The sequence below is a fragment of the Symphodus melops genome (genome assembly GCF_947650265.1).
Source record: "Symphodus melops genome assembly, chromosome: 2".
NCBI lineage: Eukaryota > Metazoa > Chordata > Actinopteri > Labriformes > Labridae > Symphodus > Symphodus melops.
In genome coordinates, this window is record NC_136692.1 from 24,592,643 (window position 1) to 24,609,633 (window position 16,991).

General features: G+C 42.2%; 1 protein-coding gene across 5 annotated transcripts; it reads left to right on the forward strand.

Annotated features, from left to right (window-relative positions):
• Positions 1-16,330, forward strand: cep170ab (centrosomal protein 170Ab). Of its 5 annotated transcripts, none has more exons than XM_079336918.1 (20): positions 1-145; positions 1,304-1,453; positions 1,686-1,831; positions 1,945-2,034; positions 3,661-3,739; positions 3,943-4,001; positions 4,417-4,579; positions 4,781-4,918; positions 5,136-5,588; positions 5,694-6,082; positions 6,184-6,309; positions 6,420-6,552; positions 7,801-9,267; positions 10,147-10,390; positions 10,616-10,724; positions 10,912-11,067; positions 11,582-11,670; positions 13,273-13,366; positions 15,362-15,413; positions 15,537-16,330. In XM_079336918.1, the coding sequence occupies exons 3-20, from the start codon at positions 1,727-1,729 to the stop codon at positions 15,770-15,772; spliced, it is 4,182 nt and encodes a 1,393-aa protein (XP_079193044.1). In that variant the 5' UTR covers positions 1-145; positions 1,304-1,453; positions 1,686-1,726; the 3' UTR covers positions 15,773-16,330. The 5 variants fall into 5 exon arrangements, with proteins under 5 accessions (XP_079193044.1, XP_079193043.1, XP_079193047.1 ...); XM_079336917.1 differs by having other exon boundaries at positions 1,304-1,362; XM_079336921.1 differs by having other exon boundaries at positions 1,304-1,362; positions 5,694-6,064.
• Positions 16,331-16,991: the final 661 nt, after the last annotated feature.

The following is a 16,991-nucleotide window of genomic DNA, read 5'->3' on the forward strand; positions in this document are numbered from 1 at the left end:
CTATGAGCAAATAGCGCCACCGTGAGGCCAAGGCAGGTAGTGTTCAAGGAGCAGGGCTGGGCAGCAGGCTTCGAGGAGCAGCAGCAGCAGCAGCACCGCTCATAATCCTTCTCATATCGGATGCTGATTGTCCGGAGAGCAGCTGGTGAGTGACACTGACAGCCCTCGCTTTGTTTATTCATCACGAGCCCGCTTTGTTGTCTCGAGCTGCCTTCAAAGCACCGAGGATGGAGACGGTTTGTGTTTGTGCGACAAACCTATATGTCGTCCATAACGGGAGAGCCATGGCTGCAAATCAGCACAGTCTCCAAACCTCATTTACAATAACACGTGAAATGTGTTATGTGATTCTGTTTAAATGAGCCTTTATGTGGCTTAAAGAGCGCGCTACACTAAAAGGGGTTCGCTTAGTGTTAATGAGCTTTAGGCTTCAGATGACATGTCGGTTATTAACATTAACGGTAGACACCATCGCTATACATTTTATACAATAGTGAGCATGGTATTTGTTTAACATGGTCGCATTTTACTCATATTGGAACTGAACACTCGGTCCAGACTGTTGTCATCACTAATTGGCTCCGTAAAAAACGCTGGACTGAGACATGGCCTAAAATGACTAATTTCCAGGCTCGAGCATTGGCCGACTGTTCGCCCATAGGCTGCCTCCTGCCTGTGAGCACACTTGATGTGTTTTCATTTGCAGAGATTCATATCAGAGAGTGGACGAAAGGCCGAGTGTGGTCAAGCGTCTTAAAGGCAAATCTGGGCCACTGGAAGCCGTGGCTAATAAAAAGGTTAACCCGTCCGTTCCCTCAAAGAGAGAGGGGTGCTGTCAAGTCCCATTGGTGCCTTACTGGTTACACAAACAAGAGACCCAGATTTGACAAAGTGAGCGTAATTAAATCCCACATATTCACCTAGTGCTCTTCTGAGCGTGAGTCAGCAGGGCCTGTGTGCTGATGATGCTCCTGAAGGAGGGAGGACTGGCTGTTTGTGTCTGTGAGAAGGACTATTGTGCTTGTTTTGTGCATGGCAATTCTACACATTGCGAGGAAATCATATGAGACCGTCACTGAAGTAAAGATGAAGGTTTCCGAGGACAAACATCACTACTTTCTTTATCTTCTGTCTGTTTCTCTGACTTCCTGCCTCTCCCTTGGTTTACTCTGTCTGACTTTGTGCAGAGCATCCAATTAAACTAGCTGTCCTATAATGCATGTTTCATTATGTCTGTTTTTGTCTCATAATTCACCACCACGTCACTCTCATTTTCATTTTCCTCCTCTTTTTTGTTTTAAAGGTGTGGTGCTGATCTTGGCGACCAGGCAACTCTACTGACCAATTCGATTTGGGAGTAAAGTAGGTTTCCTGGATTTCTGTGAACTGTCGGTACACGCTGTCCACTTAAAAACTTAATTTAATGTTGTTTAAGCACTACAGGAAGAAAAAGGTATGTCAGTGTCCTCGGGTGATTCCTGAAATAGCTACGGGGCATATGACACAAACACACACACACACACACACACACACACACAGAGGATGCTTCTATATAAACACGGAGCAGCATGTCTCATTCCCGCCTCTTAACTCTTAACTTACCTTTTTATTGATCTAAGTCTGACTCATAGAAGACCTTAGATACACGGATGATAACTGACATTTTACAGTGGTTCTGTTTTCAGCAGGATGAATTAGGGGTCAGTGCTCAGCTCATGAGGCAGCGATGAGTCTAACTTCCTGGTTCTTGGTGAGCGGCGGGGGGACGCGTCATCGTCTCCCCAGGGAGATGATCTTTGTGGGGAGGGACGACTGCGAGCTCATGCTGCAGGTATAGTGCCGTACCTCTTGCCTGACCTGTCATGCTCCATCCAGCTGGATTATCATCTGATGCACTGAGATTAGCCGGGATTACAATGATTGACCGGATTTTGTGTGGTTTAGTCCCGCAGTGTGGACAAACAGCACGCTGTCATCAACTATGAGCCAAATACTGACGAACATAAAGTGAAGGACCTGGGCAGCTTAAATGGGGTGAGTGTAATTTTAATCTACTATTCTGTGTCTTGATCTGCTTATTGAAAAAAACAACAAGACACTTATATACTGAGGAATAATCTTTATTCAAATGACATGTTATTACATAAAAGGTTTCAGTCATCATTGATCCCTTTTTTTGTCTCCTTCCACCAAAAGAAAACATTTGCCTTTCAATGACTTTACCTCCACCTTTAAACTTTCTTTGCAAAATGATGTTTGTTCAAAGTATCAGTTTAACGTGTACTGACATAATATTGCATGATAAGTCACTCAAGTGTCCTCGTGTGATGTGGGGGACTTCAGACTTGAAGAACGATACAAACACTCAAAACACTCTCCAGTCATCTGACCACTGATCAGGGATCATCAATAAAGGCCTCTAAATATTTTGTAGAGCAAAAAAAATTTAAAACATCCATAAAAGTTTAAAGTAGTTATTAACTAGGTAGATGAAAAAAATAGTGCATTCAATGCATTCTGTGTAAGTAGACCACAGAGCACAGTAAAATGCTGAACAAGATTTTACATGAAATGTTAATGCACCGTAATACCCCTAAACACCCTGTATGATTACACACAATGACAGGAAGAAAGATAGGGCCAGGGGACACATATCTGAAAGTCCCAGAAACAGTCCAGAGCTGCCTGTTTGACAGAAATATTGAAAAAAAGACTGCCCCTCTTTATAGAAGGAGGGGGGGAAGTAAAATATACAACAAAAAGCAAAACACACACTCAGCTGGCGATCAGCCAGAATGTCAGTCAGTAAACCTGATCATGCAGAGATTGCACCGAATAAAGACACAGCATAGCAGCAAAGATCATGCTTGATATTTCAACACCTGCAGGAAATACTTGTGTGAGTTCCATCTGCTAAATGCAAACGTCATCTTAGAAATAAAAAGAGGAGCCCGACGATTAATCATCCAGCCGACAACATCGGCTAATATTAGCAGGTCCAGTGGCTAGCAGTATCAGCAAATTTTATCGCAGATATCTGCCTATATAATTATAATAATTTATTAACCAGTCAAAAAGCATTTGATTTGAGTTTCATTGTTTACATTACATTACATTAGCAGTTCCCTTTCACCAGCAGAAGTATTATCACTCTCCCTGAGAGTGTAAGAAAGTGCATGTACGTGTGTCAAGCGGTGACACACACACACACATGCACAGTGAGTTACTTTCCAGCTTGACCATCTTGTCTTTATTATATATCTTTTCCACGAGTGTTTGATAGCTGCATCTAAGGGATCACCACATTACATGTGTAATTAGTTAATGTACGACTATCCCTCCAGATCAAAGATAGATCTAAGAAAGATGTCAGCTAATATATCATATCTGATATTTTTTTCTGATATATGCTATTGGTATCGGCCACAGAAATCTCATATTGGTCGGGCCCCTATAGGAAACATTTATGAAGCCACCTCCTGAATCACTGGGGACTTCCTGTTGAGTAATATATTTTTATTTAGCAACAAAAATCCCTGCAAAAATGTGTTTGCTGGTTTTCGCAAGTTGTTGCAGACACAGTTAAGTCCTCACATCGCATCACCTTAATGAAAAGTCATGTTTGTCTCGGATTAATCGCACTCTGCTTTTGTTTTGCAGACATTTGTCAACGACGTCAGAATTCAGGAGCAAATCTATGTCACCCTGAAAATAGATGACAAGCTGAGGTTTGGATACGATATCCTTTGAATGTGATCTTTTTGCATCTGTTGGCGCATGTGACACACAGCAGAAGGTCAGTGTAAACAGACATCACTGTAACTTTATCTGTTCTTCAATGGCTGTGAACGCTCACTGCCCTCTGCATGATGCATAATAGATGAAACCATCAGTGCACATTTCTCAACCTTGCAAAGTCTTCTTTTCCTTAACGTGCCTCACATACCAACCTGTTCACCGTGGTTAGAGGAGAGCTGCATATTCCAGAGGAGGCCTTAAAGGTAAGACTGTATGACATGTGTGTTCCTAGAAACTAGAAGGGGGAGATCATGATGTAATGAAGCCTGTTGTGTTTTTTTTCACTATGTAAAAACCAGAAGGAGAGATTTTAGTCAAAGGGAAGGAGGAATTCTGCTGAGCTGGGAAAAATGCTATTTTTTGAGATTGATAAATCTGCTGTTTCATCACAGCAAACTGCCCAGGTGGCTGTCGAAAGAAGGGGATTTCATCTTAATAAGGGAGCTGAAAGTTCAGCCGTGACATTCGAAAAGTCTTCTCAATTACATGCCATGACTGAGATCAAAAAAGAAAGAAAATGATTTAGTTCACTGTGGCTGCCCTTCTGTGGATTGAAGAGCATTCGAGAGTGATGATTTTCCTCCCTCTCTCCACAACTCTTTTTGTTTTTTTTTTCAGCATGAGAAGTACAGCAGCCAGCTCCAGCTGAGCCACAAAAAACCTCCACAGGGGGAACCGACTAAATCGGAGGTAAAATCCTCAGAGACAGCAGCAGCCCCTGTGTGTGAGGGGGCAGTCACCAAGCCCCCTGAGGCCAGCAGAGTGGAGGATAAGGCTGCAGGTGAGAGTGTGCAAGGTTGCAGAGAAATACAAACTGTGCATGCACAGTGATTCTGCATCTCTTATCTCAGTCTACAGAGGCTGATATCTAAAGATTACATTTACATGGTGATTGAGTTTGAGGAATTTTAGTACCTCGGTAAAACCACTGTGAGGAGTTTTTTAAGTTAAACTTACACTGAGCTTCATCTGTTTTGTTCAGGAGATTTAGCAGTGCTGCACAGAGGTACGCCCCTCTATGGCCAGCCCGCCTGGTGGGGAGACGGAGAAGCTGAGGGCCAGCAACATGGAAGGCCTGAGGAAAAAGGGTCCGAACGGAAGAGAGAGAAAGTTGAAACAGGTATTTTTTATACAGAAACATGTAGTGGTCTCACAACCTGACTATTAACAGGTTTCCAGATGAACCCTTTACAGGGCACTCATTGAAATACTTTGAAATTCATAAATTCAACCTCATAGTGTTATTCAGGGACATAACAGAACTTTATTTTTGTTATAAAATGTTTCAAAAATTGTAAGTGTAATAAACGTTGACATTTTTATATTGTGTTTGACAGACACCAAGAAAAATACAGATGTCTCAAAATCAGCCCCACAAACAGCTGCCAATCAGGAGCCCAGCTACTTTGAGATCCCTACCAAGGACACTCCCTCAGCAGCTAAAGTGAGTAGTGACGACCCCGCGAGAGAGCACGAGGCTGGAGCGTCTTCTGCCTCAGAGGTGGCCCTTGGCCACGCCTCCTTCACCATCGAGTTTGACCCAGTAGCGTCAGCCAAAGTGACTGTCAAAGATCGAGTGGCAAAGGTGGGACCAGAGACCAAGCCGCGTCCTAAAAGGCCAGTCGGAGATGAGCTGAGTCCACTTCAGACAGCCATGGTTGCTGCAGAAGTTAAAGTTGCTGATTGGCTAGCTCAGAACGAGCTTCCCCTGGCTCTGAAAGACACTGTTGCAGAAGAAGACGGGGAGAGTGTTAAGAGTGATGTACCTGTACAGCTGAAGAGTCTTAAAGGTGTGTATGTGGTTTGTTTGCTTAAATCTACTGTGGACTATGCCTCCATCCTTTTTGTCTTTTACATTCTGACCCATTAATTCTTCTCTACCCCTCCAATACCAGGCAGCAAACATGAGGACGGTACTCAGAGTGACTCAGAGAACGCACATGGAGAGCAGCGTAGGGCTGCAGCTCTGGAGGAGCGCTCATGGGGGCTTTGGGGCGGGGCAGGGATGAAGATCAGAGAGGGTCGCGCTAACGTACCAGAGGGGCTTTTTGCTGAGGAAGACAGTCCTGCACGCCGTCGCAAGTCTTCCACTTCAAAAGTAGCAGTCGGATTAGTTGAGAGGCGACATGACTCTGCAACACATCAGCAAGGTGGCCAGGATGACTGCTATCACCAGCGCGATGATTATAGTGACAAAGGGACCTACACTATTGAGCTGGAGAATGGAGATAATGAAGAGGAAGAGGCTAGGAAAATGATCGACAAGGTTAGGAGGAAAAACCTTGTAAGAAAGGCTCTCTTCTTCTTTTTTTGATTACTAAAAATATTATAAAAATATTGCTTTAGATGTGTGTGTTTGTTCACTTGCGCATATTCTTGTTGCAGGTGTTTGGTGTGGAAGAGCAGGAGGCCGTGTGTGTGGCCCGGATGGGTGCTGACCACAGAGAGAGGCTCAACTCTCAGCGGTCTGGTACCGGAGAGAGAGGAAAGCATGGACGAGTGGAGACAGAGGTGCAAAAACTAAAAACAAAGATATCTTTACAAGTTTAAAATTTTTAAGCCACCTAACTACTATTTACAACTTTTTCAAAACGTTGATTTTTAATGCTATCTTTACTTAGGTACTACCTGAAGAATTGGTTGTGGGTGGTCCCCGCTGGGTCTCTCAGTGGGCTACTCTGGCTGCCAGTCACATCAGGACAGACCCCGAGGGATCAGGGGGGGAGAGTCACATCATGGTCGCAGAGGACAGAGGTACGAGAACATATTCAGCTTTTTATTTCAAGTGATATACTCCTGAATGTTGTCCAAATTAAGCATTGATGCCAACTTTGGAGTTTTTTTTATTGTTTTCGTTAAAAAATGTTGGTCATTCAAAGCTAAACTTGAGTTTTATAGTTTGATACAACACCTTCTTAATGCAGCAAAAATGCAGGCAATCTGACTCCATAGTTTTTTTGCATTTTAATAGTTTTTTTTTCATAAAAACTAAATTACAACGCAAAATAAAAACAAACTTATAATGACAAACCAAACAACCAAAAAGAGAACAAGAACAAAAAAGAAGCTGGTTACTTAAATCTTCCATACAGTGGCTGATAGGTTTATAGTACAGGGAACATAATATCATTAATAAATTAAAGGCAACAATGTATAAATTCATTTGCCTACATACAGTAGGCAGATATGGACATGCACACACACATCTAAATTCACATTAAAGTTCATACGTACATCTGTAAATAATAATAATACATACTAAAAGGAAGGTTACTGACACAGAGTTGTCAGAAATTGTGTACTTCTCCCATGTTTCCCATCTCTCTTTAAAGAGATACTCCATAGTTAGTTAGGCTGACATTTGCTAAAACCATGTGACTCCCTGCAGTGTGAAAAAATGAAGCCAATTTGGAGTTGCAGGAAACCGCAGTTCCTCAAGTGTCCACTTGGCTCTGGCTTCAAAAGTTCTGCAGATATTCAAGAGTGTAAAACCAGTTTAGGGAAAGACTTTAAGTACTGTAAAGGATCCTGACGCACTTTTTTTTAAAGAATTGTTTTTGGACGTTTGCCTTTATTTAGATAGGATTGTGTATAGAGAAGTGAATTGGAAGAGAGAGTGAGGAATGATGTGGGAAGGAGCTGCAGGTTAAACTTGAACCTAACCGTTGGAGAACTATGGCCTCCATACATTGGGGGGGGGGTGACCATGTCTCTGAAGGTGTTTGCATATAATGTAGCACACAGCCACATTCTCTATTAAACCTGTCCAAACACTGGCAATACAAAAGAACAACACCAAGGACTACGACCACCTAGAATCCATTAAATGATTGTTGTATCCCTTCCTGGTTCATTTTAAGCACTATTATGTTGTGCATACAAGTTTCATATGAAACGAGGAGTATTGCTACTCACGACCGCAACACTTGTTCTACTGTCATACCACATATTGTTAAAAGATATAAAACATTGTACTGACAGTTTGTTTGTCTCTTTTCTCAGTGGAAATTAGTGAGTCCAGCCACTCAGCCTCAATGGCCTCATCTGGCTACACAGAGCGTAAGAGGAGAACCCTACCCCCACTGCCTGGTGAGGATCTGGTCCTGGGGAGGAGGATGCCAGGATCAGGCCTGCGGGCAGATATGGGGGAGAAACAAGACACAGAGTTACAAGAGAAAGAGAACCACGAGGACAAGATGGGCAGAGGAAAGAATCGACCGGGTCATGGCACTGTGGGAAGTCATGGAGGCAGCCCCAGTCGTTCCTCACCGGCCAAGTCCCAGGACAGCGGAGGGGGGAGATCAAGCAAATCAGGTGTGATGGCCAGGCTCCCCCCTCGTCCCCTGAGCAGTGGGGAGAAGAGAAAAGAGGAGGCACAGCGAAGGAAAAAGGAGGAGGAGAAGGCTAGGGAGAGTACTGGGAAGCCATTGCTGAGGCAGGAGAGCTTTACTGTGGAGAAACCGAGCTCCAACGTGCCCATTGAGCTCATTCCACGTATCGATGGGCTAAAACAAAGCAGGACTCAGAGTAAAGGGACAGGCATCGACAGTACTACACTGCAGAAAGACTCAGAGGCTGTGGCCGCCTTTTTAGAAACCACTGTATCAGACCAAGGTGATCCAATAAGTCAGTCCATTGAAGGCTCCCTGTCACCCGAGTCAGACGTGGACACAACAAGCACAGTGAGCCAAGCTGAAGGAGCGAGGAAAGTGGTCCAGAAACGCCGGACTCTCGCAGCACAGCAGAAGGAGAGAACAGTTCTGTGCTCAACGGGTAAAGGCTCTGCTGGGGCCCGCGAGAGCCAGGACAGGAGGGTGAAGACAAAGACATCAGGTCCTCAACAGGCCAGCCGTCCCTGGACTTCCTGTGATCTCACTGATGATGACGTTAACTCCAACTCTCTGTTCTCTGACTCCCAGCCCACCTCTACACAGGAGTCTAGAAGCTCCCATACCAGAGGCCAGACCGGGAGCACCACATTGGGGGCCAGCACAAAGTCTAGTCGGGCTAAAATAACCCAAGCTCCTGCCTCTTCAACTAGTAAATCCATGAGCGTGACCAAGCCCAGGCCAACCAGAGCGTCTCTGCTGAGACGAGCCCGGCTCGGGGACTCGTCAGATACTGAACCTGCTGATCTTGACCGGATGTCAGTGGCCTCTGAAGCTTCAACAACCAGCTCTGCATCGAGGACGGGGATGGTAAAAAGAGGAATGTCCAGGATAGAGGCTTTAGCACAGCCGAGGAGACCTAGGGTCGGCTCCCCGTCGGCACAGAGCGACTCAGAGGCCACTGTAACAAGGCATAGGGGTATGGGGGCCCGCAGTGTTGCAGGTGATTATGCCCTCAGACAAGGACTGAGAGGGTCTAATGTCACCTCAGTGTCTGGACCCAGAGCCAGGGCCAACAGTGCCTCCAAGCTGCCTGACAAGAGTAAAGGCACCTCATCGTATGCTCACGTCACACCTACATGTAAGTTACTCTGTCGTTAAAGACATTTCCTTCACTGCCATTTGAAACAAAAACAAAAAAATTTCAGACCTTTTTTGGATGTTTCATTTTTTAGTTTAAAAAAGCAAAAAGACAGAATATGAAATGAAATTGAGAAATGTTTGATATTTGAGATTCTTGGGCTTTTTGGTTGCATTTTACACAATATCCCAAGTTTTTAGGAAATAGGGCTGTACAAAAATTAACTACTTTTATATATTTCTCAATAACTATACTTGTAAAAAAATAATCAATATTGTGTAACTGACAATGTATGACATATCATGTGAGAAACGTCCCCGTTAGATGAGTTGCACTTAGAGACATTACAAGAGAATGATAAGCTAACTCTGCAGAGCCTTTCAGCATCTTAGGTGTCATTGTTTCGCTTTTATAGTCAGTTACTTGTTTGCTTTAGTTTCCAACCTCCAGTTTTCTTTGTGTGGCATACAAAATCTGTATCTGCACAGCACCAAACACAAGACAGTGAATTAGGGCAAACTCTGCTCGAAGACAGTTAAAAAAAGGATATGCATTGTCAGGGTTGCAAAATCAATCTTCATTTGTACTGTATAGTGCTAATTCATAACAAATGTTACAAATGCTCAAGACACACACGACACAAGCAGGTCTGAATTACTCTTTGTTATATTATTTACAAAACAGCAATAAACAACATTAAGCAAAATTACAGTAGCAAGGGAGAACTTCCTTAAGGAGGCAGTGTGTTGGGTTGTGAGGCGACATGTTAATGCTAATAATGTCTGATATGCAAACATCATTGAAATATCAACCTTTACATGCCAAAGAAATCAATCAAAGCACCAAGTAAACGTTATTTCCACTGTTTTCTTTCACCAGCTGGCACACGATGGCGCCGCGTGCCTGTCGAGTACGCGTCCACCTCAGAGGACGAGTATGGCTCAAACCGTCACTTATCCAAGCAGGGTCAAACACGGCTGTTGCCTTCCACACGGGTCGCTCAGCTGGGGGGTTCAGCCCCAGCAACTCCAAATCCTTCAGGCCTAGCAGCCCTGAAGCAGCATTCGAGAGAACAGGATGAGTACATGAGGGACTGGACAGCCCACAGTGAGGAGATAGCCAGGTACGTAGATGAGAGGTGCTTCAGTGCTGTTTGAGAGCAATGATGAGTCATGGTAACTATATTTAAACAAAACAATCTTGTTCAGAGGAAAAGGCAGAGGTGGCAGTTTGAATGTTTTTTCAGTATCTTTGTTTTGTTTTTGGCAGTGTTTTTATTATTAATAATGTCTTTTTCTAAGAATTAGAACTTATCAGATGTCTACCTGTGTTATTGTTTTTACATCAGGATAAGCCAAGACCTAGCCAAAGACCTTGCCATGCTGGCCAGAGAGATTCATGATGTGGCGGGAGAGATTGACTCAGTCAGCCCTGCAGCCCCTGACCCTGCAGCTGTGGTATTCAACACATTATTAGAAAAACACAACACTGTTTGTTTTGGGGGGTTTTTATCATCTAGATTCACGTAACACAGAAGTATCAAGATTTTTATGAATTTTCTGCGTCCCAGAATCAACCCGTGGTAATGCTGTTTCGATTTTATTCTCTAACATCTATTCTGTTCGCATTTCAATCCTCTTCCAGCTGGAGGAGCGTGTATTGGATGACAGCTTGGACCTCGGTGGACCTGCAGAGAACAACAGCATGGGAACCAATGGGAGGTCTGTGGAGCTTCGACCCCGGGGCTCAAGTGGACAGAGCTCCCGCTCCATCCGCAGACAGACATGGAACAGAGATGACGTGAGTCACTGTTTCAATTTGATTTATTTTATTCTGACATAGGCATTCTGCTCCCATAGGGCTCAAGAAAGTTTATTTAGACCAATGAATAATATTGTATTTGTTTAAAGTTTTAGTAAGTTAAATCAATGTAATAACTCATACATTGCTTTAGCTGCAAATTGTAAGACACTGGACTGTAACTCATCTGAGAATGTAGATATTAAACTTTGTTTTGCAGTTTTGTGTTTGTGAACAATTATGTAGAAAAAGATCAACATGTCTGTCGATGTCACAAGTGCTCCACTAGATGGCGCTCCAGACATGCCAAACAGTCCCTCCTCAACAGAACAGTGTTTCTGAATAGACCCAAACCTATTCACTGAGCTAACAGGACTTTACCAATGAGCATGGCTATAATTTGGCTGTTTTTCAGAGTAGTGTTGAAAAGGTTTTGTGTGTCTTTGTTCCTACATTCTAACATTTGTATTCAGTGGTAATGTTAAATAAAATGCTTCTCTTCATCATCTAACAGGGGGTACTAGACAGTTTACTACTAACATCTGTGACCCAACTGTCCACAAGGATCCGTCAGTCTGTTGACAAAACAAGCTGCAAAATCAGGTAAGCCACATGCTCAATTACAAAACACGTAGAAGGTTTATGAATTCAGTGTGATCAGGTTATGAAGAAAATGCAAATTGAGGATGGAAAACTCACAATTGTATGTTTAGCCTCTATTTAGCCTTGGCTTTACCAGGAGTATTGCCATTCAAATTTAAAATCTCTTTTTTGTGGCTCAGTTGGTAGAGACAGTCAACTCTCACCCAAAAGGTCTGAGGTACAATTCCCAGCTCCTGCAGCAATATGTTCGATGTGTCCTTGGGCAAGACACTTATTCCCAAAATTCGCCCAATGTCTGTGGTTATTAGTTATTTCTAATGGACACACAGCAAACTCTGCCATGAGTGTGTGAATGGATAGGTGTGACCTGCTGAAGTGTAAAATGACTAGAAAAGTTCTGTGCTAGCTCAAGTCCTAAATGTATAAGAAATTTTAGGCAAAGAACAAAAAGCAGACAGTCAAGGAAGAAAAAAAAATACAGACCATAACATTAGCAGGAAGACGTGAACACACTGATCAGATGATGCTTCACTTCTGGTTTTTAAAATATCTAATTACTAATAAAATGTTGTAGTCTAGGTAAATCTGAAGCTCAAATCAATATTGGGGAACAAAACTATTTATTCAAGACAGAGCGAATTTCCTTGAGTTATATCGATGATGTGCCCACAAAGCTGAATAATATGTATATTATATGTACGCCAATCCGAGTACCTGTTTATTGCTTTTAGAAGGCTATACTGTGAACAAGCTTTTAGGAATCAGTAGCGAAAATTAATAAAAAGGCAGTTAAAGAAAGCATGTGTGTTACTCAAGAACTAGGTCGATTGGAGTGGCACAACAAAGATTTACACTGACAAACAGCTTCATATCTTACTCAACTCAAAGCCTGTTTCCCTCCTTACAATGTTCAACAGACAGTGCATGATTTAAGTCATCGTATGGGAATATTGCAAAAATCTGGGAATAAATTCCTTACCAATAGTTTTCTTCACAAACGTGTTCATAAAGGTGTCTTATAGCACATATAAAAACATTTAAATCCAACTCCTGTAGGAAAACCTGTGAGAGCAGCTCAAAGCCAGGGTATCTGTAATCGTACCTTATTGGTACGACATAGTTATTGGTGAACATTTAAAATGTTAAGCTTTGCTTATGCTAGTTTGTGAGGTGTCAGACTCGGGATTATTTGGATTGTGAATTCATTGCAAACATTTATTTTGCAAAAAATATACTCCTTGGTGGAAATATGGCCACACTCACTTTTACATGTAAATTTACAGTATTTTTATATGTTGATTTTAATATATCGAATATTATTTAAAAACAATACTGCACCACATTGTTAAATGTCTTAGGGGTCCAGGTCTGAGTCTTCTCCACACTATACTTTTCTTAAAGTGGGGATTGAGACTCCTCGGGGGCTCTTGAAACACGATCGTCGCGAGATGCTTTTCATCACCAAATAAAAAAGTTGAATGAGCTAAAATTGCATATTTTACCCATTGCTGTGAAAAAGCATTCAGATATTAGTTGTCAACCATCATTTTCATGAACAAGTATATGAAATGTATTTTCATGCTGTTTTTACTTGTCCTCCAGGATCCTCTTCAAGGATAAAGAAAGAAAATGGGAGGAGATTGAGAGCAAACTGCAGGCGGAGCATGATTCCTTACTGCTCAAGAGCTCCAATAAGGTGACTGACCTGTGCACCTCTCACTCTTGTGTCAGCTGAGTCGTGTGACAAAAACCAGGCAGTTTTATTTTCAGCCATGACAGCTGCATACATCTAGGGCAGGTACAGATGTAAATAGTGCTCTGATGCATATTGACTTTTTTTTTGGGCATCACTGTAAGTTAAACATTTTGATTCAATGTGTCGTGTCTCAACAAATGTGGAAAGATTTTCATTGTGTTTGGTTAAGAAATTAGTTTTCACCTAAAAAAGAAGATATCCTTTTAGTGATCATTCGCCTCTTCTCAACGGTCGAGTGTTTCAGGCAAATATACCAGTCATAACCACTGTTAGTCGAATATAAATATTCAAAGATTGGATTTTATCTCCTTTAATTTTTCTGTTGAAAAAGTTTCACATGGAACTCGTTGACGGCTGACACCAAGGTTTTACCAGCACTTGGCACTGATACTTTCTTCTTCTTTGGTTATTTAATGGCGTTTAGCAAAAGACGTCAGATGTACTGCTACTTCCTCTGTCAGGTGGTAGCGTTGCCTTACTTCATTTCTCCTGTCAAAGCAGAAAAACATGCATTTAAGAGGAACTTTTACTCATATATTCCTTTTTTATACATTAACAACTTTTCAAATATTCTAAAATCCTCACCCAGCCTGTCATACTTTCATCACACACCAGAAGCTCTTTATACTTTCGTGCAGGTTTGGATTCAAGCAACAATCCCATTACCTGATATTACAGGTTTATTGCTTTTAGAAAAGGTTGAAATGGCTTTCTATGAAATACCAAGTAAAATGTACAACACTTAACCTTGTTTTTTCAAAACTAATATGTGTACCTAGTCTGTCATCAAACCTCTCAGATATGAGAAAAGTCCATTCCTTTGGTCTTTTGCCTGCTCCATTTTTTCAGAAAATGTTCGGAAATTTTCACTTTGTGACATCACAAAGGGCAGCTAGGGGCTTTTCTTCCTTCTCACTGATAACAAATGGGAATAGCACAAGAAAACCCAAGTCACATCCCTTTCAAAAGGGGTGTGGTCGAACACAGCTCATTTGCATTTAGAGCTACAGACACAGAAACAGGAGATGGGATAACTCTGTGTTGCATTTACCCCGGATGTCGGATCCGGGAATGACGTAACACCGGAGTTTACTGCGTCCCAGTTGCAAGTTGGACAAGCAGGTACGCCTCCAGGAGTACCTTTGTTTTGTTACCAGACGATAACAACACGCTAGTTGATCTGACCGGAAAAAAAAACATGACAACACGTCCATAGATAGAACAATAGCATCAGTGTGATTTAATTACAAGAAAAGATGACAAAACTGCCTTTAAACACAACAGTTACAGATTAAACATCCTTTGTAGATGCACGGAGCAGCCATATTGGATTAGAACATGGATGACTGAAGGTTCTCAGTCGACTTCCCAGCTTGAATGGAACGTAGCATAAGATGCAGGAAGAAGGATAGGGACAAACCACCAAAAAAACCCAGAAGAACCCAGGAGGTGACATGCGAGCTCAGGAAAAGATCTGTTTGTGGGGACCTCTGAGACTCATTTAAACTTGTTGAAAAGGAGAAATTTTGGTGTGACCTCAGTATGTGCTGTAGCATCTGAAGGATAAAATGTCTGATTCTCCAGTCCTTGTGCTATTGTCTCACTTTGAAATTCACTTGCTAAAGAGGAAATCTTTTCTTCAGCAACATAAATTGTGTGAACTGTTGTTGTGAACATTAGGGAGTCCACAGAACTTCATTATAGCCATAAATTCTGCCTTCCAACTCGGCTGACCTCATGTGAACCCCTGAGCAGAAATGATATATTTATATCCACCACACAGTCTCAGGGCTCATAAACTAACAGTGAGTGAACAAGGCTCTGCTCCAAATGTATTCCCGCAGTTTCAAAGAGATGCATAGAGGTGATTGATTTGGTGTTTGAACTTTCAGTCCCCTAACTTAACTTCTTTTAATTTGTCTTTATGATTAACAGGAGATTTCAACCATCCTTCAAGACCTGAAGAGAGTGGAAAAACAACTGCTGAGTATGGATGTCATGCTTTAGTGTTTTGTTTTTTTGTGAACTGTGACACATGAAATTTGAAGGGCCAGTATTTATTATCGTTCTTAACTGTGTTTTTAATGTTTGTTCTGTGCCAATCTGGCAGTGATCGACATGATGGTGGACGCAGACGGCACACTGGATGCCCTGTCCACTCTCGGCCTGACCAGCCCTCTGACAGATCAGAAGATCAGCCCTGGGACTCAGCAGGGGGCGTCATTGCTGCCTCCTGGAGATGGAGCTACATCCAGGCCTGAAGGACTAGAGAGCAAACCCTGTGGACCTTTGGACCATGAAGGGACCCAGCGAGACCCAGGGTCCAAACAAAGCTCTAGATCCTAAAACTGACAACACCAAGGACATCATTTAGAATGCATCCTTTATGTTCGACAGACATGATGAAGACTTTGTTCAGTTTTTTGGTTTCAGATCAAAGAGGGAGGAGAATAAAGTCCGTCTAGCGGGAAAACCTGACTGCCTTGACTATCAGCCAAACTCAATTGTGATCGAGTAAAAACCCATCACTACCCAAATGCAGCTCATGATGTTATAAACAAAATAAAACATTGCTCTGTTGATCTGTTGGCTTATAAAGAAATGACCTAATACACAGTTACACATCTATGAGAATTGTGTTGCAATTTATTAACCTTGAAAAACATTCAAAAGACTGGATGTTGAAGATGAGAGGATGTCCAGAATCAACTTTCGTCACGACTGCTAATGTCTTTCCGTCTTTTTTGTTTGTCTGTCTGCTTTGATCTGAGCATCTTTGACTTATACAAATGTCAATTTCTGCCATGTTATTTCAAGCTTTAACATTTTTGGTTTTCTGAGCTTTTCCGACTGAAGGTTAATGCAAGAAACTCAAACTTGAATGGTGCAACATTGTCAAAAAAACCCAACATATTCAGCAGAGGCATATGTGAAAAATGTGATTTTACCATGCCATAGAATTATTCATAGAAAGAAATCTATCTGTTGGCCTGTTGCCATCGCAATCCCCAAACCTGACTCAGTAGTGAATTTCCATCAGAAAAGACAACCTTGCCTTTTGCTTGGAAAAGAACTGAGTATGTACAGTATCAATGATTATTATTATTCGTTTTACAGTCCAATCCATGCCTTCTATTTTCTTGTTGTAATGCCCTTTGAAACCATTGTAAAGACGATGTAGCGCCCACAAAGGTTTTCCTCTTCCAAATGTAATTTGTCACAAGTGCCCTATTCCAATCAATCAAACCAGTCCCAGATAAGAGATGAAAGTGTATATGAGGTGTTGAGCTAGAGGTTGTCTTTGTTTTTTGCACAGTAAACGCTGATATATGTTATAAATCATATCTAAGGGACCACCAGAACATTGCTCGCCCCCTGTGCTCGCCCCCTGTCATTTTGACGTCGTCGATCAAAAACAAAGCAGGGAGACAGCCGGCTGCCTGTGGACAACACAGTTTGTCAAACCATTTTCTGATGACAAGCGTAACGTTGTGTCTGAACCAGCATAGACTGGGGCTACCTCCCAGTCCTGCAGCTGTATGTGATAGTTAACGATGCAACAGAA

Coding starts and splice junctions, on each gene's coding strand:
- cep170ab (XM_079336918.1), top strand. CDS start 1,727: ATGAGTCTAACTTCCTGGTTCTTGGTGAGCGGCGGGGGGACGCGTCAT. Junction 3,740..3,942: donor CAAGCTGAGGTTTGGATACG/ATATCCTTTGAA, acceptor AACGTGCCTCAC/ATACCAACCTGTTCACCGTG. Junction 4,919..5,135: donor GAGAGAGAAAGTTGAAACAG/GTATTTTTTATA, acceptor TGTGTTTGACAG/ACACCAAGAAAAATACAGAT.